The sequence below is a fragment of the Centruroides sculpturatus genome, unplaced genomic scaffold (assembly GCF_000671375.1).
Source record: "Centruroides sculpturatus isolate CEXI.00-Female unplaced genomic scaffold, Cexi_2.0 scaffold745, whole genome shotgun sequence".
Lineage (NCBI taxonomy): Eukaryota > Metazoa > Arthropoda > Arachnida > Scorpiones > Buthidae > Centruroides > Centruroides sculpturatus.
In genome coordinates, this window is record NW_019384870.1 from 47,416 (window position 1) to 74,076 (window position 26,661).

Genomic DNA, 26,661 nt, shown 5'->3' on the forward strand with positions numbered 1-26,661 from the left:
TATATACATATATTAATAAATGTTTTAAAAAGAAAAAAAAATGTTGTTTGAAGAGCTGAAAAAATAATCATAATATTTACTTTTTATGAATCAGTTTTTTTAAACATAACTTCTAAAGTAAAAATGATAAAGTAAGATAAATTTCTCTATTTATCTGTGTTTTTTTTATTTATATTTGACAAAAATTCTGAGAAATTAAAAAAAAATTAGTAAAAGCATTAAGATCAAAACAACTTTTATTACGTTAAATTAATGAGGGAGAAATTTTTAAAGTAACGCCATTTCTGTTTGTCTGAAAAATCAGAAACGAACATTTGTTGTGGGAATGGACGTCGCTCTCCTGCAATTATTGGAAAGGGCGGATAAAATTTCTCTCCCGCAGATTTCTTGCTATCGTCAACGATAAGTCCACTCGAAGTGCCGACGTGCTAATAAAGAGAAGAGCAGTTGTTTGTCCTTCATTTAAACATCGAGATAAGGAACTGCGGGTCAAGTGGCTGTGAACAACGACTCGATGAACTTACCAGCGATAAGACGCCTCGTTCTCTACATAGTTATGACAGATGTATACTTTTATTTATATTTCCTCCCAGAAGAAAAAAAAGTTCTATATAAATCTTCGGCTTTTTAAGGCCGTTATGGGGGGAGGAGTGTATTCATTCCATTCCTTAATTAACGCCCGTAATTTTTGGTATTATTTAGGCACACAAAATGAATTTTAAATTAGGCAAATCTAAATTTTCCTGGCAATTTATACATATGTTTTTATAATTTTCGTTTATATTGTTACTAGCGTAGGAAAGCGTGCGGGTAGCGATATTGGCCATTCATCCGCTTATTCTCTGGCTTTTCGTATTTATCGGCCTTACGTATTAAGGTCAGAGTCGACAATTATAACGAGTCTACGAGCTGTCAGTATAAATAGTGCCAGACCACTCGCTTTTAACACCAACACTTCAAGTTTTATGAGCTTAGTGTCAGGTTACGTCGACGAGCCGAACGGGAACGTCGCCAGCTGGCTTGACACCCAACCTGCCATCTGCCGGGGTTAATTCTAATTATGTCACGAGTCGGGATCATGCGAGATGATTTATGATTTATAACTATGGCAAAAGCTATTCGATATAATATTTTTTTGTCGTATTTCCCATCGAATAAAAGATATAATTAGTAATTTTTTAACGTATGCTTTTGACGTGTCGACTCCATCAATCAATTTAATTAGACTTGCGTGCCAAAAATACGGGAAGTGTCCTATCGGTTTCGTCAAACACTCGATACGTTTTTCGTTAATAAAAATGTGTTACTACTACGTTTAATGGTTCCGATATTTATAAAAACGAAGCTCTTTTGTTCGGTTTGTCTTTCGGAATTTTTTTTCCTTTAATTACGTCGCTCTTACATCAGTGGGAAAGCCGCACGAAACTCGAAAACGCAATTTTAATTTTCGTATACAAGTCGTAGCCATGTTTAACCGTCTTATGTTTTTATTTTATTCCTCGAAAAAACTGTTATTCGTGACCTATCGACTCGATCCACGCTTTGCGTTTTTGAAACGATGATTCTGACTCGGAAGAAAAAAAAAGAAATAGAAGAAAAAAAACTAGTCTTTCCTGTTTTCGACCTTCTAGAAATAACCCCGGAAAAAAAAGTAAAAGAAGAAAAAATGCGATCGGAGCGAAAATGGAAAAAAAAGGCAAAATGCTGGCTCTATCAAATTCATGGCGGCTTCTCTTCGGTAAGCAAGTAAGAAGGGAATCCGATCGATAACAGAACATGCACCACACTCCTCCCTCCTGCTCTTATCGATCGGGGACAGTCCCTGCGGCCTGTCCACCGGCGACGACAAGTCAAGTGTATAAGTTGTTATTCCCCTTCTTTCCCCTCCGCTGGTTGAATTGAGAAGCAGTCGGGACTTGTCTTGTGTGTGAAAGAGAAGTTATACACCGTCGTTATACCTCTAAATAGAAAGTAGTCGGTAAAAGCATTGAAACTTATAGAATGTCATCCAAATCTCTTCTTTTTTTTTATTATTGCTGATATTAAACTGCTGGTGGAATAGCATTCTTGATGAAGAACATAACCTAATGTTCATTTGATGTTTCTTCTAATATTTAATATAATAATAATAAAAAACATTTGAGATTTTTAACCTCAATTTTTAAGTTTTTTTTTATAGCCTGTACAGCTACAATAAAATATTATTTAAAAATTGTCAAAATTAATTTAATGGAACTATCTATTGATATATATATTTTAATCCTTATGTATATGTAGTTTTATAATAATCTTTTATATTGCTGCACTAAATATTTTGTTATATATTACTATTCTTTGGTCACAAAATGAATATACTTTTGCTATAATTAAGAGTTTGTAGAGAATATCCAAATGGCATTTCTTTATTTCTTTGAGAAAATTCATAAAATCAATATGGATTTTTACACTTGGAAATTCAGAAACATTATTATAACTCTGGTTTTATAATTTTATGAATAATAACTGAATATTTAAAGCACCAATTACCAATTAAGTTGAAAATGTATAAATAAAAAATATTAAATTTAGACTGTCTGCATAAGTTATTCAAAAGATTTTGATACCAATTAAATAAAAAACTAAACTATCCTTCTTAACTACTAATAAACCTTTTGTAGATGTAATATTAATATTTGAAATAAATGATTATCAATTTACTGTTTCAAAACATCTGTAAAATATGCAATGTCTTGTTTGTATCAAAAATTTAAGCTTTACAATTTAAATTTTCATTAAATGAGAAATTTTTAGTTTCTGATTTAGTCATCCAATGAAATCTGTCATGCTTTATAATTTGTCAAATCTTTTTTAACATTTTCTGCTAATTCATTTGCATAAAAATCTTTTAAAAATGAAGAATCAATGAAGTTTCAGTTATATTTAATTTTATATACAGTTGAGCGTCGATTTTCCGAAAGTCAATCATCCGAAAGAATTCCAGTCGGCAAATTTAAATTTTCGCCAGTGCTGTGGCGTTTCAATCTTTGGTTATGTCTTGGGCTACTCAAATATTTTACGTTTTTGATACTAAATTAACATNAATAATAATAATTTGCAAATATCTTAACTGTGTCAATTATTTGGTTGTTAAACATAACATTATATTATTGTTAACATTCTGCAAAATATCTGATTGCTGGTGCTGAATGTCATCTTGTCAATATTGACAGACTTAATCTTTTTCACTATTTATTTGTAGTTGAAAATTGCTATTTTTACCATTTTATTTACAGTAATTTTGTGTTAGTTTTTAGTAAAATAAACGGAATAAAAACTATAAAGGTGTTTTTATTATTTTTTTCTTACTGAGGAGTGATATGCACCTAAAAATCATTTTTATGTAAAAATTTTGTCAAATTTATAATATCAAGGGCAGCACCATTTTTCTTGCTTACATTATATAATATAAACAAGATTGTCATGTATTAACTCTTATGTAATATTTATAATAATCAATATTATTAAATTTTCTCAAAATCTCTGAAAATGAAATTAAAATAAATCTTGCATGCAACACAACTAACATTAAAATAGTCTGTATTATTTTGCTTATTAGAAGTGATATAAAATGTATACATAAATAAGTCAAAATATAACAATTTCTGTATCAAATTCAGTAATAAGTGCTTTATCAAAAGAATTACTTTTTTTTAACAAACTGTTTATGTTGAATGTGCAAGTTTACAATTTAAAAAAATAATAATAATCTAGTGGGTCAAAAGTTTGTGCTTGGGTCTGGTTTATACAATCTTGCATTCACAACTTCAGACCCCAGGACAATCTGAATAAAAATGCATTACAACTATTGTTGTTAGAAATCTAATAAAGATCTAACTTATTTGTCCATTAGTTAATTTATTTTTCTATTTTTCTTCTTTTTTAGTTTATGCCTAAAAATTGTAAGTTACATTTTGGAAAATAGTTTTATCCAGTAGTGTTTATATAAAGTAAATAATATACTAATTTGATAAAGTGATATCAAAAAATTTTCAGATTTTAAAAGATGCGTTTAATTAATTTCTCTCGTTAACTTTACTGTACTATGGAAGTTAATCTTTATTTTGAGTATTGCCTATAAATATTTTTCAATACATTTTTTTCTTATCACTTTGTTTCATATAGTTATAATACAAGACAATGATTATTTTTTTTTTATCATTGTTTGTTAACAATTAAAACATTTTATATTTTGCAATCATTAAATAAACTTGTAGCATATTTTTTTTTCCTTTTTTGATTGGAGACAATAGTTATAGATATAATTTGTTAAATATTTTGAAATGTTAAAATAAATGAATAAATTATATAATTTTATGTAATAGTTAAAGGACAAAAAGAAATTGAAAATACATTTTATGACTTGAACCATATGCTACTTTTACATTTCATTCTTTAACATGTTTATCAATACTTTTAGTGTTTTTTAGTGTTTAATATATTTTACATTTTCTCTCTGTTTTTAATAAAATTCAATTGTAAAATTTTATAAAAACTGTTACTTCTTTATTGAAAAATGACTTAATTTGCTAATGTACAAATATCAGATGTATGTAAAAATTTTAAATCGAAAATCATTTTTAGATGTAATTGGCTCAATATTTTGTATCAAATCAAAAACATTACAATGTGCACTTATAATGATTATATGGTCTTATATTTTTAGAATAGGAAGATGAGCTCAAAAATTAGTTACAAATTTGGTAACTAATTATTTATTTCTTAATTTATACAACATTTTAGGTTTCCTAGTAGATAAATTATTTATTAATACAGAAAAGGTATTGAAACTATCAAAAAATAATGTCGAAGTTGAAAAGAATCTCTGCCCACTTGTTTAATTCACAAATCTCTTAGAAGGATATTAACGATCGCGCTACCTTCCTAGTTTTGATTTAATATTGTTACTAAATCTTCTGTTTAAATCTCGTAAGCTAGTCTCAGGTTATTGCTTAATTAGAGTAAAGCTTCTACACTTTAAGTAGAATGTGGATAATTTCTGTTGCTGTACTGAAATTTGAAACAGTTATACTTGCAAATAATTAATGTTGACACATGAACTCTCCATTAGTATCAGTTTGTGTTTCAGAAGCTCTGCACTTAGTAAACAAGCAATAATTATCTAATTATACTTAGAAATTAAATGAAATAACCAAAGAAGTTATAAAATATGATATTTTTAATATCCAAAAGGTATTCAACAATTTTTCTTTTGAAAATGTTACTGTTATGAAGGAAATATGTTATTTCAACTGGAATAGCTAATAAAGCATTTGATAAATAACTCAGTTGAATTAATATATAAATTATATTCATAAATGTCTACTTTTTGTTATAATAAATACATTATCAGTAAATATAATTATTGATGTTATAAATTTGGAATTTTATAGTACATATCTACTTAAAACTGAAAACATATCTAGAATGGTTTGCTTTATTAATCATTTGAAATTAAAATTAGTGTCTAAAATAGTTTCTAAATTTATAGAAGAAATTAGAAAGTCAACAAAATTAACAAATACAGATATTCTGAAGACAGAATATTTTTTACAGTATACATAACAGATATTACTTTTGAATCTTGTAGAAATTTTTCTGCTTTTTGATTGAAAATATAATTTTCTTATTCTTAATCTCAATAATAATAATAATTTGCAAATATCTTAACTGTGTCAATTATTTGGTTGTTAAACATAACATTATATTATTGTTAACATTCTGCAAAATATCTGATTGCTGGTGCTGAATGTCATCTTGTCAATATTGACAGACTTAATCTTTTTCACTATTTATTTGTAGTTGAAAATTGCTATTTTTACCATTTTATTTACAGTAATTTTGTGTTAGTTTTTAGTAAAATAAACGGAATAAAAACTATAAAGGTGTTTTTATTATTTTTTTCTTACTGAGGAGTGATATGCACCTAAAAATCATTTTTATGTAAAAATTTTGTCAAATTTATAATATCAAGGGCAGCACCATTTTTCTTGCTTACATTATATAATATAAACAAGATTGTCATGTATTAACTCTTATGTAATATTTATAATAATCAATATTATTAAATTTTCTCAAAATCTCTGAAAATGAAATTAAAATAAATCTTGCATGCAACACAACTAACATTAAAATAGTCTGTATTATTTTGCTTATTAGAAGTGATATAAAATGTATACATAAATAAGTCAAAATATAACAATTTCTGTATCAAATTCAGTAATAAGTGCTTTATCAAAAGAATTACTTTTTTTTAACAAACTGTTTATGTTGAATGTGCAAGTTTACAATTTTAAAAAATAATAATAATCTAGTGGGTCAAAAGTTTGTGCTTGGGTCTGGTTTATACAATCTTGCATTCACAACTTCAGACCCCAGGACAATCTGAATAAAAATGCATTACAACTATTGTTGTTAGAAATCTAATAAAGATCTAACTTATTTGTCCATTAGTTAATTTATTTTTCTATTTTTCTTCTTTTTTAGTTTATGCCTAAAAATTGTAAGTTACATTTTGGAAAATAGTTTTATCCAGTAGTGTTTATAGTGCTGTGGCACCTCATTGATACCGAAGCAATCAGTTTTTTTACTTTAAAATAATAAATATATAGTAATGCATATCACATGACTTCAATGGTAAAAAGCAGAAAAATTTAAACCAATATTGGAAAGATTACAAAAAGTAGAGAGAGCACACTAAAGATAATTATACATCAAAATTAGTTATATTGAATTCATAATTTCTAGTGAAAATAAGAAATGCAACCAGGGTTGTGAAGAGGGAGCTATATATTTTTCTCTGAGCCTGGAGAAAACATAGGAGATCCTATCCATATAAATTAAGGTTTTCACTAACAAAAACTGAAATCTTTCAAAGTACTTTTTGTTAATAAAGATACAATCTGTAACATTCTATTTTATTTGAATAAAAGAAATACATAGCATATTTTATTTATTCAAAACAACAATGGCAAAGGGGCTCACTCTACTCATGGATACCAAACAAGCTCTCAATAACCCTGAACTTAATGATTCTATACTTTTTTATTTCTCCTTTTGGAACTACATCAAGTATAAATCATATTACAAATTATATAAATTAGAGTAAGTCTATCAATTCAAAATTACCAATTACCCATTTCCCATATTCCATTTAACAATTTTTGAAAAGCTAACAAAAGAAGGATGGTGTAAAATGTTAGGTAACCAAAATAATTCTAAGGTAATTGAGTAACATTCCCTGAGAAACAATGGGACACATGCCTTCGTACCCCAGAATCTGTCTTGAGCAGCACTCATATTCTCAAAATCCTAGATACACTAGATGCACTACTGTTCAACTTTTTTTAAAAGTTGTCTTTATTCAAATTTCTAGTGTATTTTAACTCGGTACTAGTTTTGACTTTTTGACAAACAACAATCATAAATATTAATATAATTTTTATAAATTTTGTAAAAATACAGAAATATGAATCAATATTACTGAGTGAGTTAAAAGTCACCTAACACCCTGATAAAATCAAACTGAATTAGGCTGGGGAAATTTTGACACAATAGAAACATATTATGCATAGAAGCAATCTTCTTTGTGTATCAGACAACTGCCATCTTGAATTCATCATGGGAATGAGATCATGAGATACATGAAATGAGGCTAGAATTTCAAGAGAAATGCAACAATTCACTTGTTTTTTGCCTAACTTAATGTGTTATGATGAAATGAATCTAATCAATTTCTCCTTTTATAGGCATGTTAAAATAGCATTAGGATGCCTGTAATGAGTGAGGAACAAATCCAGATTACCCTGATTTCTGGGGAAAGAAATTCACATGGCACCTAAATCATGATTTATCTTTGATTGGTCAGCCTCCCAGAATTTTTACAGCAATTGTGCAAATGTCACATGTCTCTATAGGGATGATATTGATTAAAATTATTTGTAAAATCATATGAGCATCTCTCCTTAACCAACAGAATGACCTGGATTTGTTTTTTCTTCATTAGATGAATCCTAATGCTGTTTTGTCACATCTAGAAAAGGAGACATTGGTTAGGTTCATTTCTTCATACTTCTTCACACATTAAGTTTAGATGAAAATTAGTGTACTATTGCATTTTCTTGAAATTCTAGCTTCATTTTATGTATTGTATAACTCTATTTTGATGATGAATCCCATTTTGAGATGAATTAAAATAGTGACATCCGATTGACACCCACAAAGTTGGTCGCTTATGAGCATACATGTTTCTATCATGCCAAAATTTCTTGTCCAATTCAATTTGATTTTATAAAGGTGTTAGTGACATTTGACTCACCCTGTATATTAGGTTTGATCAAATTTTACCAAAGTAAAAATCTGAGAGAGGATTTTCAATTTAATGGCAATGTTAATTCTGTTTCAATGGAACATCAGCAAGAAAATATCAAAACAACAAAGGAAAAACATTTTTCAAGTTTCCAAGAAGTTTATGAATTGTTTAAATAGTTAAAAAAATATATATACATTTGTTAAAACACCAAATGCAGATAAAGAACATACTGATTCCACATACCAGCTTACTAAGACTGTTTGATTTGATGCTAATAAATATTAGTTGAGCACTACTGCACATATTGCAAATTATTTGTATTATGGGAACAAATTAAACAGTATTAGAGAAGTATTTATAGACCAAATGATAATTATCCCATTCTTTTATGTTTGGATGATGTGATTAAATAACCAAAAATGATTAGTGGATGGGTCTACAAGTAAAATCATAAATCAAGTTGCTGCTGTCATATTTATAAAATGATAAAGTTAGCAGCTGTTGCCCTAATAATTCTTCTTACTAAAATAAATAAATGAACTTATTAAAAAATTCAAACTGTATAGATGACATATTTGAATTATGATAATCCCCTGTTTGTAGTTTTAATATTTTTCATTTTATAATAATAAATAATACAGTTGTAAATCATTACAAAATGCTGTTCATTAATGTTTCTTAAATAAAATATGTGCAACAACAATTTTCTTAATAATGAAATTGATATAAGTAAATTTAATCTGTTTAAAAAATTTATCTGTTTTTGCAGATTGATTATTTATAATAATTTATTTAAATTAAATTCTTAACTTTAAAATATTGAACAATACATACATATAAAAACATTACTTCAAGTGATTAAGATAAATTTTGTCAGTGTATAGTTATTTGTATATTTTATCTTTGATTGAGAAATTTCTTACTATCATGCATACATACACACACACATACACAAGTAATTATTATGAACTTTTTAAAATTCTAGTAGGAAAAAAATGTTAAAATTTTTTAGATTTATCAGAAGTGATTTTAAATATCTTTTCATAATAACTTTAAAATAAACAAAATATCACATTATTAAAACAAACTAGAAAGTGGACATCTGTACAAACACTTGCTTTTTATAATGGCAAATGTATGCATGTGTGTGATAAGAGAATAAATTATATTCAAAAATCAATTATTTTGCTAAATGGCAAAAACAGTTTGCAGTTAAATGCAGTAAATTTGCATACTGTCTAGTCAATTTGTAAATTTCTACTATTCTTACTATTAGCATACACCTGTAATGACTAAGCAGTTAGAATTTCTGCAAAATATTTAAATAATAACTGTTGTTATATGCATTGTGTAAAACTACAATTAGTAATTCAGTATTAAATTCATATATTGTACAATAGTATAATCCATATAGTAGAATTCCATCTTAGATCATTTTTTAAAATTTTCTTTCAAGTCATGTATTGAACTTTTTTGAATTATTTGTTTTATTTTAAATATTCTGTATGTTTTGCAAGTTTCTTACAATCTTTTAAAATGTGTATCATAAAAAAAATATGATATATATATATATATATATTTCTGACAACAATGAACTTCTATTCAATTGCATTTGAATAGTTAATCTTTTTACATTGGTAATCATGCTTCTATTATAAAATCAAAATCATAAACAGAATAATTTTTAAAAATTTTTTCTTTGGTTTGTAGTTTGAAGTCTTAATACTTTAAGACTTCAAACTACAAGATGCAAGCATTAAGAAGATTCTGAATAAAGTGAACTAATTTTATTTATACTTTGTAAAGCTGTTGAATAAATATTTTTAATATTTACTTGATATTTATGTAATACATATCTTTATTAAAGCAATGAAATTGCTTATTAAAATGAAATCATTTTAATATGCAATAAACAAACATTAAGGATTAAATTAACTTATTCTGTGGTGTGTATTATTAGAGATTTGAGTTGATTTTTTATTTTATTTTCTTAAAAATTTTAATTATTTAAAAATAAGATATTAATAAGGTTCAAATTTTTTTCAGATTTTTCTGCCAATAATAGTAGTTGTGATAGCCCAGCCTTCCAGTCAAATCAGAATAGTAGGTCTTCTCCTCCTCCTCTTCTTTCATCACTTCATCCATCACTCAATGGACCTTTGCATCCTGAGCCTTCTGCTGCCGTGGCGGCTGTCACGGCCACGATAAGCGTGGCCAATCCTGTTGCTGCCACGGCCATACCGACGGCTACGAGTCCAAGGGAGCCATTGGTCTGTAGTCCTCCTCCACCTGTATCGGTTGCTTCGTCAAATTCTGGTGGTATTTTGCAGCATTCGCCTCCTTTCTTCCTTCCTTCTCATAAGGGAGATCATTCTGTTAACAGTGCTAATAGGGAAAATAGACAACATCATCCACCATCTAGAGTTTTCAATCATCCCCCTGTAGTGAATAATAAATTGACGTCAAGGACTCACGATCATTTTCTATCAAACCACACAACTGTGCCATTGCTGTCAAATTGTCTAAATCACACTCCAACAACAGTGACGGTAAACAGTACTCCAAAGCCACCGACTATTTGTATCAATAGTGGTAAAACCACGACGATTACTGGCACCGAAGTGCCATCTTTATACACTCTTCCTCATCCGACAACACAGCAACAATATACTCAGAGGTCGCCGTCACCGTCCATCCCTTCTGCGGTCGTCGTTACATCGTCGGTGACACCATCCTCATCTGTAACTCCCGTTTCTACTCGTGTATCTGTTACTATTACGACTACGACGCCATTGGGACATAGAAGTGCAAGTCCTTTGGTTGTGACAACACCTCATCCAAACACACCTACACCAAACTTGGGCAGGGACAGTCATAGTGCCCACAGCAATAGTAGTTTGTCTAGTCTCAGTCAACTGAGTCAATCATTCCACAACAGTAACAAAGAGGGTACGAGTGGAAGAAGTCGTAGCAGTTCGCGTAACAACACACCATCCATCAGTGTGGCCTCTACCTCATGCTGTACTTATAGTGCTGCTACTCTTACTAGTCTCGTTTTCTCCAAACCTCATTCGTGGGTCAGGTGAGTAAATTAAATTAGTAATTTTCTTTATGGAATGCTATAGCAAAATTAGTTATCACTAAAATATAAATGAAATTTTCATAATGTATATTGTCTAAAATGATTTAAGTTCATCATCATATTACTTATTAAATATATTTTTTAGATGAAAATAGCTGATTAAAAATAATTTATAAATATACAGTGTGTTCAAAACTGAAATTATCCCATTATTCTGAATATATTGTAAAACAATTACTACAATCTTTTCATGGTAATTTTTAATATAAATTTATTTTTATAAATATTCAATAATATGATTTCAATAAACATCTCTGATAGGATAAATGATTGCATCTTTTACTAGGACAAATGGGAAACCACAAAAACTGGTTGTCTTTTTTCAACATTCTCAGCATCACTTCTCTAAATACTTTATATTATTGATACACATGAACCCAAATTAGAATGGAAAAAGAGGTTTAGAGGAAGTTTTTTCTCTAAACCTCTTTTTCCATTCTCTCTTATCTCTCGGAAATAAGAAAATCACTGGTGAAGAAGTCCAAAAAAAAATACTAAAACTGCTGCACTACCAGAGAAGGGATGAAAACTTGGCCTGTGCATTATTTGACCTAGGTAAAAAGACATGAAGCATTCAAGTCATTTTTCTAAATGTACACACTTTGTGTTCTGAACATTGAATTGTATTGAATGTGCTCAAAAATACAATAATGAAACTGTCAAAAAGTATCTTCTTGACAGGATAGTTCTAGAAATAGTACATTAAGAGTGATTATGATGATGAAGAAGAAAAATTATATATCTATATATAGATATTTTTCTAATTTATATATAATAAAACATAAATATGTAACACAACATTTTGTACTTTCAGTGTAAATCAAAATTAAACTGTAAAATCAAAAACATCACTTAAGTATATTTTTAGAAAGTATTGGGATCAGCCTAGACTCCATGGTATTCAGTGTAACAATATAAACAAGCTTAAGATATGCCATGTGGCTGTCGTTAAGTCTTAAAACATTCTGTTGTGAAATTATTTCAAATTTCACAAATATTAATTCATGTGAAAATATTTTGAAGAATATTTATCTTTGTGAAGAATTTTAAAATACTTCTTTACAGATAGGTGAATTATTTAAAATGCTTTTGGACCATCCTAAACATCTGAGAAAATAAAAGATTTTTGCCAATTTTAATTATTTTACTTTGAAAAACAATAAAATGAGCTATCAAAATATAATATTCCATATTAATCAATTGAAAAGGAAACTTGCAAATGTTTTAAAATGAACAAATAAATAAAATATAAAATGAAAATCCATAAACTTAAAATAGATACAAGATGTGAGGCAAAATAGATGACAGATTTGCATGAATCTGCAAATATAGGAAATCAGCAAACAGCAAGTCATCACATTGAATGTGTACATTTGTCTAGTTCAAATATTAAATCATTGATTTTCAAATAATCCATCATTTTTTTCTGTTTTTTTTTTCTCTTCATTTTTATTATATTTAAGTAATTTCAATAAATTGAATTATAGATTTATATTAAGCCGATATAAAGCTGAATTTTTATTTAAATAAATTCTTTATTTTCCTAATTTTTACTAATAGGAAAATATCAAACACAAATAATGACAATATTTCTGAATAAAAGTTTTATTTTGGTGTAAATTATCTATTTCATATTAACTTTATTAACCTTGTATAGAGAATTCATAACAAAATAAATTTACAGAAAGAAAATCTTAACATAATTCTCAGTGAAGATTTCAAGTAACATTGGCTATTTTCATTACTCATCTCTTCTAATACGGATTACATATTAGTAATGCGTATTTATTATAATGTTTGTTTTATTCAAACCATTCATTTGTATGATATAAATGCAGCAATAAAAACTCTTTTGATATTTTCAAGCAGTGTATTTAAATAATTTGTACAATTGGAACAAAAGAATTTTTTTTTTTTTTTTTTTTTTTTTTCAGAACAATTACAATATCATCATCTGAAAAGAAAAAACATTATTATAAACAGCAAATTCTTAAAAAAGCTGATCTCATTTCAATTATGTTTTCCAAATATAATTTTAAAGAATGCAAATTATTATTATTATTTTATGTTTGATTTCCTGCACTTACCTTGCTGTCGAGGGAACTTGACAAATGACAATGGCACTTGATTGGTTTTTTTTATTATTTTTACTTTTGAATTTTTTAAATTCCTATACTATTATGTTCTTAATAAATGATGATGCAAATATGTTTAGATTTTTATATACAATGGCAATTGAAAAAGGGTTATGATCTGCTAAGGTTATATTTATGGCAATGATTTGGATCTTAAGCCACCATATTAGTCAGGTTTACTTATATTAGACAGAGGTAATTTATAATGAAATATTTAAAAAGATGCCAATAATTCAGAATTACTAGAGTAACAGTTATTATAATTTTATCTTATTTAGTATTCCAAGGCAAAATGAATTACAATACAAATTTATATATATATATAAACATTTTTTCTGTATAAATTTTTTCCTTAAAAACAATGAAATGAAATTGAGAATTCTTTTAAAAACATCAGTGAAGTTGTTATAGTAATTAATGACTTTTTAAGAGGAAAGTTAAAATCAGATATAATATAAATATTTATATATTTCTAGTTGAAATGAAAGTAATAAAATTTTAATACTGGTTGATTTATGCAATAAGTACAAAGAAATGACTATCATAAAAATATATTCTTAATTCAGAAGAATAGATATAAAACTATTATTTTTAATAATTATAAATTTTAGATCCTACCACCATCAGAACACTTTGTAGACAATTTTTTACATATTTAGGCAGAGAAGAGCCTAGAAATAAAAGCTAACTCTACTGTGAAATATTGTTGTTCTTTGGTGCTAAAAGGACAAATATTGATGATTTTTTGTCTCTCTTCTAAGTGTGAATTTATTTGTTATTTTTGTTTAATGCTAGAAATGGCTTTAGGCTTCATCTATCATCTAAGCTAAATTTCCATTATTAATATAATTTTGCTCTATTAGGGTAAATATGAAATTAGTAAAAAAAGTAGATTCAAAATTTTTATTTTTTAACCTGAAATAGCATTTTTATAAATTTTTAAAAGCTCTTTCATTTTTACTTTATTAACTAAACTTGTCACAAAAACTTATGTTTTTGAAGCATACTGAAGTGCTGGAAACGGGTAGAGTGTTTCCTTAAGACATTTCCCACATATGAAGTAAAATTCATCATATCCTCAAAAATCTTGTTGTCTATGGTATTCTTTTGTAGAAAGAGCTCCAAATATACACATTCTTCAATTTGCAACATATAATCAGATGGAAAAGACAGAACACTTTCTTCATTATAATATATTTAGCATTGTAAGTGAGCTTATAAAGTTTTATAGAAACTGCTGGAATCTTTTTACTTTTGTATACTCCGTTATAGAGATGTCACCAGTTTAAGAGAAGTGTCTTCACTAATATAATGTAATATAATATACAATAGATATTTAGCTATTCGGAGCTAGAAGAATTCTTCAAATTTTAAACTATTGGTATTAAAAAAGTTGCATGGAATAAATAGAAACAGCCAATTTTATTGTTTCTGTTCATCCCATGAATTTAAAATCATTACACTGCAAAAATAGATAATTTATTATGTAAGCATATAAAACATGAGTGATTTCAATGAAAATTTAATGAACAATACTAGGACAACACTCTAGTATAATTTATTAATAAAGTGAGTTTTGTAATATGACACTTACCAAATGTCAAAAGCATGTATTTAACTATGATAACATGCAAACAGGCTTGGCATCTAGAATACAGGGCATATTCTAACTTGCAACTGGATACAAAATGTATAGTGTGAATTGTGCAGTGGGAATCCCATGTTTGTGCAGTAATTGTCTGATTTCAAGTTTTATAAGTATTTCTGTCTTCTGGTTATGTCACAAGTTAAAATATTTACCTAAATTACACATTGTATATATTTGTCCCAAAAATAGCTAGAACGCTGGTAGGATTTACCATATGTATTGAATATATATAATATATATTTTTTATGCAGCTACAACATCAATATTATCATCTAAAACTCTAATCCACAACCAAAGTGCACTGATTATATAGTAAATCATATCACATGTCAGCATACATTCCACACTACATGTCTGGCAATTAAGATTTAACAATGATTGAAATTAATAAATAATTATGCAGATATAAGATTTGTATTATCATCATCATTTCCTATTTATGTCTTTTAAAACAGCTTATTAATGCTGTGATGTGTCAACTCAGCCAAAACAAAACTGATATTTGTACAGTAGAAAAACTCCTTAGAATGAAACTTGTAGAATAGTGTTGTCAATCTAAGAAAAATATATTATCCACACTTTGAGAATGGTCTAGAGCAGGGGTCGGCAACCTGCGGCTCGCGAGCCACATGCGGATCTTTAGATGTGAAGCTGCAGCTCTTTAGTTCCATACGCAAATATTATTTATTTTATAAAAAAAAAACATTTAAAAATCGTTCTGAATCGATTAATGAGGATTCTATTCTATATAGGAACTGATTCTATCTCAGCCACTTGTACTCGTTTTTCACCGCACCCCTCCCCCGTGACACGCATCGTCACTGTCGTCAGTCCGTCGGAAGCTCTTGAATGACGCTGTCGTCGGATGTTTCTATTATGTAATTCAGTGTTTTTCAACCTTATTGAATACGCGACCCCTTTACAAGTAAAAAATTCTGGTGACCCCCTAGGGCCATATTTAAACTATATCGGTAATTTTAAAAACTATGTATTTAATTTTCTTTCTGTTGAGACAAATTATTGTTGATTAAAATAGAAATTTCAGGAGAATCGACAATAATTTAACACACATAAAGTATGAAACTTCCTTTAATTATAACATTACGCACAGGGAACTGTTGACCTTTTTTTTTTTTAGTATCTGAATTTCAGCTTATACTTTTCTACTTTTTATTTCCTTTTGCAAACCAGCTCAACACTTTTTCCGCTATCATTTTCTGGGGTGAGCTGTAATTGTCACTGAAATTGTAGTTTTTTAATGTAATGTAAGACCTACAAACACTTGTCTTTTACTGCTACCCGCGACCCCCCGTGTAAGGCTTCGCGACCCACAGGTTGAAAAACACTGATCTAATTTGTTGTGAAAAACACTACTTATATATGAATAAATAGATATTTTTTCTTATGAATAAATAGGTTAGTTTTTTTTATCAAAAAACTTTATTTATGCGAGTACTATTTATTGTTGGCAAGAAACAATTTTGTGGCTCTTTAAAAACTTTGAAATTTTGTAAATTGTAATTTTGGCTCTTCCGACTCAAAAGGTTGCCGACCCCTGGTCTAGAGAGATAGCATAAGGAAATTTCTGCTTTGTTGGTTAATTTCTTTCACTCTGTGACTTATAACTGTTGAAACAATTGACCACCAATAACTGCCTCCTGAGGTAACTGACAACACAAAAGTTTTTGTGGTTTTAGTTGCATGTCTTTTCTTCCAAAAATCAAAGATTTTATAACACTTGATTTGTTTTATGTGATTAATATGGACACACAGGCAAATAAAATATAAATCTTAGATAATTTTCAAATTTATGTGCAACTTTCAATTCTCATCAGTATTTGAAGTGAATTATTATTATTTCTTATTCCTGCATGACAGAAATAAATAAAAGTTTTCAGAAAATTTGAATAGAATATTAGATAAATATTTTGTTGCAGTCAAATATGTTGGAAAGTCAAGTAAAATACATTTATTATACTTGGATATGTTTGTTACACATGAATATAAGAAGAAAGAAATGAATTAAATACAATGATAGAGAGTACAGATCTCCAAACTGCAGCCCACATTGCTTCTAGACTATTAAAAAAATTGCAATTTAAAAAGAATATTTATTTATGTTAAACAATTTGAACTGAAGGTAGGGAGAGTAAGCAAAGGGTCATATTTACCAGAGGTCCCATTTTTCTCAGAAAATCCAAAAGTTGGATGTTTAATTAACTGACTGCTTCCCAAAATAAATGATGATTGTAATGTATTTTTTTAATTCTTAATAAACTTCTATGATTATTACTTTTTAAATTTACATGCATGTACAGTTGAACCTATTTATCTCAAATATCGTGGGAATGCAAATAAATGAGATAACCATGAAATTCAAAAATAACTGGAAGTAAATAGTTCATAAAAAAAAAATTACACCTTTGTATATCCAGCAACAAATTTAATAAAAATTAAGAATGTTTTCAACCAGATTCATTGATCTTCCTCAGTTACAGAACATAACGGAATAGAAGAATAAAAGAATGTAAGTATAAACTAAAAAGAACAAGCATTTGAATTTAAGGACATTACATTAAAAATAATAAAATACATTAACAAATAAATAAATACAATAAATAAATAACTACAAATACATGTAAAATAAATAAAAATAAAAATCCATGAATAAATGTCTGTTAATAAAATGACTACATAATTAAATTTCGTAAACGGATGCATTAGACAGATTGTCTGCATCTCTATGGTTGATGCATTTGGATTTTTTATGAGCCTTATAATTTTCTAATATCTCTAGATAACCTATAGTATGTATATTTAGATGTGGGTCTCATGATTTTTGCCTGTTTTCCAGTTTACTTGTATATCCTGATTCTGTGTGTAAGCTGACAGTGTTGTTGTGTTATGATTTTTTTTTTAATTGCATATTTATGTCCCGAGTCGTCGTTGTAAATTACGTCCAGTGGCACCCATGTAGACCAGTTTTGATTTGAAACGTTGGTCATCTATCAGAATGGAGTAGATCCCTGAGGCAGAATTGTGAATTGTGGTTATATAGTTTTTTTCATTCCTTAGGATTTTGAAGATTGGGTATCGATATACCAAGGTGATAGCGTTGGCTGCTTTCCTATGTATCTTCCTTAAAGTTGGGAAATAATTTAATACAACTCTTCATTTCTGGTTTACTGCTGCATGCTTAGATTTTGATGCTTGACAGGTCGCAATCAAATTTTGCACCATTTTAATCGGATAACCTTGTCAAATGGAAATGGACAAGACAACTTTTCTGTCATTCCAAAAATTGTAAAACTATGCTAAAGCCTGCATACATGACAATGGATCATACTTTTAATAAAAAAAACATATATTATCTTTTTCTCATGTGTTTGATTTTTTTTTCATATTTTCTAAAATTTATGGATGCAGCACTTTGTAAGAATTCAACTATCTTAAATTATTATTTGTACAGTGGTACCTCAGGATACGAAATTAATCCGTTCCGAAACTGAGATCGTATCATGAAAATGTCGTAAGGTGGATCATCTTTTCCCATACGATTACATGTAAAACCAAATAATTCGTTCCAACGCGAAAAACATACTCAAATTAAAGCCAAGTAATACATTTAAAAAAATAACTGTAGTAAGAAAAACAAATGAAAAATGCGAACTAATGTAACGTCGTATGGTGAGTTTTTGTTCGTATCGTGGAGCAAAAATATGTTCGAATTTCATGTCGTATCCTGAAAATTTCGTATGCTGGGGCGTTCGTAACCTGAGGTACCACTGTATTTTAATTTAGGACATTTAGGAAATTTTGAATTCCAAAAATATTTATTCCAAATAAATGTTTTCATCATATAGGGTTTCTAAAGTTATTTAAATTTTTATTTTATAGTTTTTGTTACAGTTATCTTCCTTCACCAAGTTATTAATTTGTAATTTGTTTTAGAATCTTATCAAGTTGTACTGAACTAGCTCATTAAGGCTGTGTACACATTAGGCGTTTTTAAACACATGTTTTAAAGAACCAAGAGTTCTGCATAGGTATACATACTCAAACGCATGCTTCTGGCCAAGTGTGCGTCAAACGCACATTGATAGATTTTTGTTAGAACGCGCGTTTCATGGGCGTCAGCCACGCGATTTGAGATATATGTGCTGCCATGTTGTTGTACATTCGATTGCGCACTTTCGAGTAGAGTGGACGTACGTTGGCCGAAATGGAGAACAATCATTTTGATACTGATCTATTTATTGATGAAATCTAAAAGAGACCAGCCATCGTCAAATGATTTTATAGATATTCTAAAAGAATTAAAAAATTTGGGTTCATATTGTCTTAGTTTTGGATACAACGTCACAAACATTCTGTGTGTCAGTCTATCTCGTATTATTGGATGCACCCAAAATTCCCTTTGCCTTTGCCATCGTTTTTTATAGCGATGATGGAGGAGGCACGCACAAACAATTACTTTCACATCCATTTCCAAACTGAGCCAGTGCGAACAGTTGTCAAACACCAAGCTAAATGTGCGGTGTGTATGCTGCTAACGCACGTTTAATGCAATGCAAAACGCCTAATGTGTACACAGCCTAAGAGTGTCTCAGGTGTGTCATGGAAATATTAAATATTTTTTAGAATTTTGAATAAGCTCTTTTTTAAAATTTCATTTATCTTTCATCTTTTTACTGTCAGCTGACAGAAGTGAGGAGGAGGTATTCACTAAAATGCCGATCATTGCAAAATTTGCACCGTCTGCATACTCAGAAAAGTTGTGTGTCAATGCATATGCCTTCATACCAACTCTTTGGAGCTTCTATAAGCATTACAGCATACCAGCTTAAAGACTAATACTAGCTCTTTGAGTATTGATTCAAATAGTCTTTTTATTTTTGTAGTATATTAGATAGCTGGATAGTTCAATTAATGTTAACTCTCTTAAAATCAAAATTTTAAAAAACTTTTAAAAAGCAGACAAATTTATAAAACAAACATTAATGAAATTACTAAAAATATTAAAATAAATTTAAACTATCTTTTGTGTGAAACAATGCTAAATAATTTCTATAGTTATGTCTCAAAATAAAAGAGAAAGTTGTAATTAATTTTAAAAATTTTAATTAAGGGTTCAAAAAATGTAGGCAAAATTAAATAAATAATAACAAATAAATGTTAAAAATAATTATAAAAACTAAAACTAAATTAATACTAAATAAATTAAACCTAAAAATTAATTAAAACTAAAAATAATAATTAAATTTAAAAATAATAATTAAAACTGTTGCCCTTACATCAAAACCAAAACCAAAAACAAAATTAAAAGTAATTAAAATCAAATCAATTGAGAATTAAAATGTTTTCATAAATTGTTTAGAAGTTGTTTTAAAATTTTCAATTTGTAAGACAAATTAACTTTTAAATATATGTTATTTGTATGTGGCTGTGATGGAACATTTTGCTTTTGTTATATATGCAGATATAAAAACTAAATCTGTATTCTGTGTATAACCAATGGTTATTATCCAAAAATCAAACGTAAAGAATATTTGCTATGAGAGCAAATGAATAGCAGTCTCTTCAACTAAGTCTGAGTGAAAAGTGAAGCAACACAGTGGGACCTACTTACAAGCTGATCCTTTGTAAGATGTTGGTTTCAGTGGAGACAGAACATTTTGCTTTTAATATATATGTTACTGTGAAAGACCGAAATTAGAGAATGTTGATATTCTCCGGTAAATGTCAACACATACGAAATAAATTGGTGAAAGACCGAATATTTGGTTATATTATTATACATTCGAACAATTGCTGGTGTATGTCAACAAGCACAGATAAGCTTTGGTGGAGGTTGAAATGACACATGAGAAGCTGATGTCGACAGAGAGGCGACAGTCTGTCACCAAATTCTTCACCATTTCCTTCTGCTCAAATTGGTGACACCATATGAATACAAGTTCCTGATGTCGACTGTGGCCATACAGATGCCCAAAATGTGTTGATGGTTGTTGTTGGAATAGAAGACTCCGACTTTTATAAATTAGCAAACAAAAATGGTACCCTCAAGCAGCTTTATACTCGTAATCAGTAAGTAATTTGTAGTTGCTTTCCATAGATGAGATTTCTTCTCAAGAAATATTGCTGAGAGAAGCAGCTGCAGCTAATTTGAAAAGTGGAAGGCAAGGCTATACATCCTGTCATTGCAAAAAGAAGTGTTCCACGAATAAATGCAGTTGTAAAAACAAGTGACTCTTGTGCAATTCAAAGTGCCATAACAGTTTAAGTTGTTGCAATAAATAAGATTGTGTAATGTTAATCACACGATTGTGTGAATGCTGTCATTCTCCAGATATTGGTCATTCACAGTAACATATATACAGATTTGTAAAATTTTGAGTTTTTATCTTGATAATTAGAATTTACTAATGTCAAAATTTTTTTAAATCAACCATAATTGTTTTTAAATTTTAAACATTTTTACTTCAAAAATTATGGTATGTTGCAGGAAACTTCTTAAATTTAGAATGTCACTAATCCAAAAAAGTTGGGTAACATTGATCTAGACTAATGAGCTTGATCAGAGCAATATCATAAAAACTAATCACAATTCTACTAGTATACAAACAAAATAATCTAGATAGCTTGTAAAATTCAAGCCTGTTTTAGTAGTTCATTTCCTTCCAGAATTTCAATTTTATTTTTCTTTCTATCTACTTTTTATAATAATAACAATAATAATTGAGTTTTATAAACATGGATTTTATAACTGATTAGCTATTTATGGTTTACCCATTTGCTATCAGTGATTAATCAACTGAGATTGGCTGAAAAATTATAACAATTTATCATCAACATTCAAATTAAACTTGTTGTCTATTCAATTTAAGAAATTTTGAGTTCATCCATTGTTGTAAATATGAGCTTTTTGTGATTTTGGTAGGTGTTGTCAGTGATTGAATTCTATGTCCTAATAGGAATGAGGCTTTTGATATTAGTAAATTACATCTCTGCAATAAAGTTAGCAGTGTTGTTTATCAAGTATGTTTTAATAAACAGTTTAATTTCCATATTTGTGCTGAAATATTTACTTACCTAATACCTTCTCATGGAATCAGAAAGAAAAAAAGTTTGGTGCAAGTTTGGGTCCATATAGTAAATAATTAAATACTTTTCATCCATATATATTTGTAGTGGTGGAATTCATATAATTTAATAACCAATTTGACACACTAGTGAGAATGTTAAATATATAAAAAAAAAAATATTTATTAGTTTGTGCAGGACCTTACAATATTTTTTCAAACCAACACATTCTGCACATTGAAAAAATGTACATAATAATAAAACGTATAACATTTTAAAACAAATAATGAAAATGGCTATCCATACTCAGATAAAACAAATCAATGCTTAGCAATTATAATTATCTGGTTTGCTTAGACCCAACTTCAACCCTGATTTTAGGAAAACATTTGAATAATCCATGAATTAATTTATAATAGTATAGAAAAATTGCCAGATTGAGAAAATCATTACCAAATCACCAACTGACTGATTTGTTTTCCCCATAGCTCTCAAAGCACACACAAAGTAGGTTACCCATAGTGCAGACCAAGTTGGCACTCATGAATATCAATGACAACTATATATCAAATGGCTGTCTGTGGCAAATCATGTGAGGGGAAGATGCTCTGTCTACTGTGGGTTAGTTTTATAGCACAGTACAGTTTTTCCATTGCCATGTTGGAATCCCTACTATGGCAAAATATGTAGAATGTGTATTAAAAAATCAGAGTATCAGATTGTAAAATGAACAGCTATCAATATATTGGAAACATTTTAATACAGATATATTGGTATTGGTTATATTTTTAATTATTATCTAACTAAAAGTTTTTTACATGGTTAAAAGGTAGATAATTGATGGAATAAAAGGTTTAAAAAATTTTGTTTTTGATATTTACACAAGCTTTTTTAAGTCTTGATGAAATTTCATCAAGATTTAAAAATTTTTAAATCTATTGCAACGAATATCAAGAAGTTTAAAAACCTCCAAAAATAATTTCAAAGAAGAATTATCCAAAAAGAAACAGACTGATAATGAAACTACAATAGAACAACTGAATATTTCAAGTGACAAGGATAGTAATTTCAAACCAATTAGAAAAAAAGATGGACTGTTTTTGAATGTAGCAGTGAAAGCAACAATGAATAAAATTTAAACTTGTTTCATTGAATTTCTACTATTTTTTTTCATATAAATATCAATGAAATTAATTTAAAATAAATATTTTTACAACATACTTGATCTTTTCTATTATATATTTTATTTTTTAATTTTATAATGGCAGACTCAATCTATTCAGTTTTCATCTGTGTGAAAAATTATGTGAAGCAAATGCTTAAATCTATATTGAATATGAATCCTATATGATTAAATATGTTGATTGCACTTGAAATAAATAAATTTGATTAAAATTTATTTAAAATTTTCTCACTTGTTAAAATTATTATTAATTATAAGATTGGTACTATAATCAGTTTCAATAATTAAACTAGTCTGTTTATAATGAAATTTTTATCAATATGTTCGGGATCCTATATTTAGTAAACTAGTTTACTATTAATATATATATAAGGTCCTGAGGATAAGAAGTACCTTGTCATAGAATATTAGTATTTATAATAATAATTTTTTTAAATTATGAATAACTGGTAATATTGTTGATGAAATTATTAATTTGTATCTGGATTGATGTATTATTAAATTAATGATTTGTTGATATAAACTTTTGCATGAACTGTTTTAATTAAAACAAATTTTAGTATGAAAACAATATGGAAGAATACAGATTTAGTTTTGTTATTTAGAGAATTTAATAAATATCTGGTAAATCAAAACAAATTATGTTCATTTTCATGTGAAAATTACTAGTTAAATAATTAAAGTAAAAGTAAAAATTTGAGGGTTGGTTGATGATATTTTTTTTATAAAATTATTTTGGAATATAATTTTATAGAGAAAAGTTATGGGATATAATTTTTATAAGAGATATAATATGACCAGCTTTTAAAATAGTAAAAATAATTTATTTTAATCAACAATTAAATCTTACAAACCTTTAAAATGCAGTCTATTTTATTATAGCATCTAACATTTTTGGTCAATTAATTGGTTTTGTTTGGAATAAATCAAAAATTTTTTCGATTCATTCCTGATGAAGGTCAGTTAATTGACCGAAAACGTTAGATGCTGTAATAAAATAGACTGCATTTTAAAGGTTTGTAAGATTTAATTTTTCATAAGTGCAGTTAGAGAAGAGTTTAATCAACAGTTTATAGTAAAAATTAAGAATTTACATATTCATTTTTCAACATAATATCCATTTAAAAATATGACACATTTTTCCAAAAGTTTAATTTATTTTTCATTTTATGCATGGAATAATTTTGAATTCTTTCCTTAATCCATTTCTGTACAGTAATTTGAATGCCAGCATCTGATAGAATTGTTGATCTTTCAATTTGTTGTTTAATTTTGGAAGCAATCATATGTCTGTTGATAAGCCAGGTACACATGTACAGTACCAGTATATCTGGCAAGTGTATCTGAATGTGTGGATGAAAAAATTGGCCATTCTGTCCTCTACATATTATGGTATACCAGTATGTGTATCTGGTTTAAGGAAAGTAAAACAGAGCTATCAAGAGCTTGTATAGCCCTAGAGTTAGTCCCCTTTAGTTCATTAGCAGGCTGTCTTTTTTTTTTTTTAAACAAATGAAATACATAAAATGTGTCTTTATTAATAAAAAGCAGTCTTAAAAACTTTTCAAAATAACATTAATTTACAAAGCTTTCTACAAGTTTGGGAAAGAATCCCAGTTCATAGAAAACTCCCTTTTTGATTGCCCTAGGGTAAAGAATAACCTTTAACTGCAGGTAGGTTGCTGTAAGTAAAAACCAGAAATCAGGACATTGTGGTAAAAATTGATGGATGCCCAGCATTAGGTAGATAGTAGCTGTATGCATGGCACTTATTGCCTACTACTCTTATTTCCTTTTTTTTTTTAGAATACAAATCTAGTAATTTTTTGTAGAAGTGAACAAATTGGGACATTTTGGGAAAATTTTCTAATGGGAATGAAATGTTCCAAATCAGGACAATCTTGGAAAAGTGGGACATCTGGGTTGCATCTTTGTTGTTTCCTTACTGCAGTGCAGTTTTGTATTGTCATTGTCATGATGCAAAAAAAAAACTTTTTTTTCTGGCCTTAGTTTTTAAATATATCTCTTGTGTACTTGTAAGGTTTTACAATACTTCACTGAATTGATGGTTTCTCCCTTTATGCACAATATTCCAATGCAAAAACTTTAGCAAGTGATATATGTAGAAACTGGATGAGAATCAGAAATAAGAGAGACATTTGTATCCAGAAAATGAGTTTAATGAATTAAAAACATTTTTGATCTTTACTTACAGGTCTTCAGTTACAAAATAAAATGATTTAAGAAAGTGAACTATTTAATGGAATCAAACATTCAAATGATATTCAATGTTGAAAAATAATAAAATACAAAATTTTAAAATTTAACACAAACCAATGAAAAAATAACATAAAAATAGTTTGATTTCTTAAATCATTCTATTTTGTAACTGAAGACCTGTAAGTAGAGATAANACCAGCTCAACACTTTTTCCGCTATCATTTTCTGGGGTGAGCTGTAATTGTCACTGAAATTGTAGTTTTTTAATGTAATGTAAGACCTACAAACACTTGTCTTTTACTGCTACCCGCGACCCCCCGTGTAAGGCTTCGCGACCCACAGGTTGAAAAACACTGATCTAATTTGTTGTGAAAAACACTACTTATATATGAATAAATAGATATTTTTTCTTATGAATAAATAGGTTAGTTTTTTTTATCAAAAAACTTTATTTATGCGAGTACTATTTATTGTTGGCAAGAAACAATTTTGTGGCTCTTTAAAAACTTTGAAATTTTGTAAATTGTAATTTTGGCTCTTCCGACTCAAAAGGTTGCCGACCCCTGGTCTAGAGAGATAGCATAAGGAAATTTCTGCTTTGTTGGTTAATTTCTTTCACTCTGTGACTTATAACTGTTGAAACAATTGACCACCAATAACTGCCTCCTGAGGTAACTGACAACACAAAAGTTTTTGTGGTTTTAGTTGCATGTCTTTTCTTCCAAAAATCAAAGATTTTATAACACTTGATTTGTTTTATGTGATTAATATGGACACACAGGCAAATAAAATATAAATCTTAGATAATTTTCAAATTTATGTGCAACTTTCAATTCTCATCAGTATTTGAAGTGAATTATTATTATTTCTTATTCCTGCATGACAGAAATAAATAAAAGTTTT

General features: G+C 28.1%; 1 protein-coding gene across 1 annotated transcript in view; it reads left to right on the top strand.

Annotated features, from left to right (window-relative positions):
* The window catches only part of LOC111630881 (autism susceptibility gene 2 protein-like), a gene marked incomplete at its 5' end in the record, with an annotated part of 145,646 nt that overhangs the window by 6,956 nt on the left and 112,029 nt on the right, over positions 1-26,661 (top strand). The window contains one exon of the mRNA XM_023375040.1: positions 10,394-11,429. Coding sequence (XP_023230808.1) covers positions 10,394-11,429 — 1,036 coding nt within the window. The remainder of the gene's footprint in view (positions 1-10,393; positions 11,430-26,661) is intronic.